This window comes from Austrofundulus limnaeus, unplaced genomic scaffold (genome assembly GCF_001266775.1).
Source record: "Austrofundulus limnaeus strain Quisiro unplaced genomic scaffold, Austrofundulus_limnaeus-1.0 Scaffold187, whole genome shotgun sequence".
NCBI lineage: Eukaryota > Metazoa > Chordata > Actinopteri > Cyprinodontiformes > Rivulidae > Austrofundulus > Austrofundulus limnaeus.
Window position 1 is genome coordinate 859,930 of NW_013952589.1, and position 2,987 is coordinate 862,916.

The 2,987-nt window shown below is 37.7% G+C and overlaps 1 protein-coding gene across 1 annotated transcript in view; it reads right to left on the reverse strand.

The window, feature by feature from the left end:
- rassf3 (Ras association domain family member 3) overlaps positions 1-2,987 on the reverse strand; it is a 28,105-nt gene that overhangs the window by 8,285 nt on the left and 16,833 nt on the right. The window contains exon 2 of the mRNA XM_014018246.1: positions 170-277. Within this exon, the coding sequence (XP_013873700.1) occupies positions 170-277 (108 nt within the window). The remainder of the gene's footprint in view (positions 1-169; positions 278-2,987) is intronic.

Genomic DNA, 2,987 nt, shown 5'->3' on the forward strand with positions numbered 1-2,987 from the left:
TTGAACATTAAATATCTGGTCTTTGTATTGTGTATTTAGTTGAATTTAGGTTGAAAAGGATTTGCAGATCATCGTATTCTGTATTTATTTATGTTTTACACATCAACCCAGCTTGAAATAGGGTTGTGTAATAGCTGATGTGCATTGTATCACATAATCAGGTTCTCACCAGCGTCATTTTCAGGTAGTCTCTGGTGAGTGCGTTGTACTGCGTGATCCTCTGCCTGATTTCCTCCGTGCTGAACTCAGTACGGATCTCTCGCTCCTTCTCCACATCCTTCCAGAAACAGACAGGAAACAGAAAGAGGTAAACATAAATCACAAGYCAGGAAAGAAAACTACAACATGATTTCACACTGAACTGAAGTTTTGTGTCAGGTTTATGATTATAAATGATGATCAGGTTAACTTCAGCTGAATGTATGAGACATTTTGAGGATGAAGTAAACCTAAACTAGTCAGCTGATCTTTAGAAACATTTTCCAATGATTTACATTCTTGAAAGAGTTTCATAATCCTCTTTGTTTCAACTGGCGTCTTTTGTGTTGGAGCCATTATTCATTTTGTGCAACAGCTTTGCAAAGTTAGCAGATTTAGTCTGATGCAGGTGTTTGTTTTAGAGTGATGGATTTTTTTTTCTCCTCTACTTGATTTAAAAAAGCAACTGTGACTGAAAACAACAAATCTTTTTTAATGTTTATATCAGAAGATTGGAATTTTGAAAGCTGATAGTTTGATGGCAGGTCTGATTTATTTATACAAAATAAAACATCCTCCAGGAGAGGTGATTACATCATTTTTACAGGATTTGTAGAAAAATAACTTTAAGTGAAACATGAGCCGTGCAACGAGCTTAAGTTTGTTGTCACGTTGGTGTTTCTCTTAAAAGTGTTTGATGCTGCTCACAAGGAAACACGCCTGCATAATCTCGTTTAAATGAACACTGAAGACCAGAATGACACGTTCAAACTCGTCTGATGACTGAATTACTGCCTCACGACGACATGAACACACACAAACACACACAAACCGTGTTCACATCAAGCTGCCAAGTTTGTTGCATRAGAAGCTGTAAAAGCAGGATCCACTGACCTCACTGGCAATTAAAATGTTTTGTTGAGCAGCCAGCACGACTCCGAGCAGTTCAAATGACTCAAAACATCAAAACTAACAGCATCAACGCTAATGAGACATTTTTGGTCAAAACGTTTATGGTTAATACAACAAAAGATTGCTTTTTGTTGAACTTTTGGGCATGAAAACTAACATGAATATCAGGAAATGTGAAGGATTGGGGAAGCTTTAAAGTGTCCCAAAACTAAATGACAACACTACTTCTTACATTTTTACTGTCAACAAATTACACTTGCTTTCTGAACGACTTTAAAGTTATTACTTTGACAGTTTAAAATGTGTTGCTATAAACAAAACGGGTTAAAAAAAGTGACAAGAAACACATGTAGGCAATGGTCTTCTGCAGAGCCAATAGTAGTATTTTATTATTTAAAAATATATAATGAGGTGTAAGAAAGGGGTTCAGACAAATATATTTTTTACAGAGATGTGAACAAAGAAAAAAACTTTTTTAGGCCTAAAAAACAACAAATCCCAAAGTTAAAACAGATTTTAAAATGTCTTCAGTGTAAAAATCTCAAAGAGAACTCTATCCTTCCCTGGTGTATTCTGTGCTTACAAGGGCATAGCACAGCTCCCCTCTGCATCTATTAAAAACCACACACACATACACACGCACAGTCGCACACACACACACACACACACTGCAGAATCCAGGGATGCTTCCAAGCACAGACACCCTTATATGGCTGACAAACAACACACTCCAAGAAGAAACGAGGTGCCAGTGCAGTAAGTGCCGGCAGGGGAAGGTACGGGTTTACAGCTCCGACAAACAGAACGAATGTCCGTCTGAGAGGAAGATGATGAGGCCTGGTCCGGCTTTAAACCTCTTTTTGGTTCGACACAAAGAAAATCCTAGACTTCGTTTGACAATTTACAACGTACTTGTAAGTTCATGTGTTAAATACAAACAGAACGTCCCTTTAAGTCCCTCGTGTTTACACACTGCAATAAACTGCATCATTTAAACACTGAAGTGTCCATTTATTTATTCAACAACACTGATATTAAGCACCGTTTTCCCACACTGGAACTCCAACTTGGCTTCACTTTTAATTTGGGAGGTTTACATCAGGACAGGTTGGGTTTTGTTTTGGTTGGAGGACTTATTTGAAACACATGATCACACCAAGCGAGCCCAACACGTGGATGGAGGTTGTAGACCAGCGCTGGTCRGTCCTGCCTCTAACCCTTACATCGTCTCGCCTCAACGATAAACAAACATGACCTCGCCACACTCACCACCTCATTCTATAAGTGGAACTTTAATTTAGTTAGAAATTGATCAGCATGAACTGTTCAATGAATTACCCTGATATTTTCAGTTTTTCTCCAGGGAAGACTTAAGGAGGCACAGAGTTATTCTCACAGTTTGACACCACATCAAGTAAAAATGTACAGCAGGTAGATTAAAATCCTGCTCAGTTTGTTTTACTGAGTCATCTGTACAAGAAGTTTTAATCCAGATTAAAACTACACAAGAAGCAACTCGAGTTTGCTTTCACAACTACCACCTCGTTTACACCACCTGCCCGACTCATCAGGATTATTACAGCTCAACAGATCACGTGAACGCCAACAAAAACAAAGACACGATAAAGCTCAAGTTTACAAATTCCTTGATTTATGTCGGAATCTTTCCACCAAGTCATGATGACTTGAAGCAGAGGGGTTTTTCCATGATTTAATCTAGTGCTGTACCAAACGATTGTTTTCTAATCGATTAATCTAACGATTATTTTTTTAGATTAATCGATTATTCTAACAACAAATCTATAAGTTATTCTGATGTGAGTGCACTGGATATTTAAAATGTTTTCATCAAATTAACAAGAACAGTTCTTTAATAT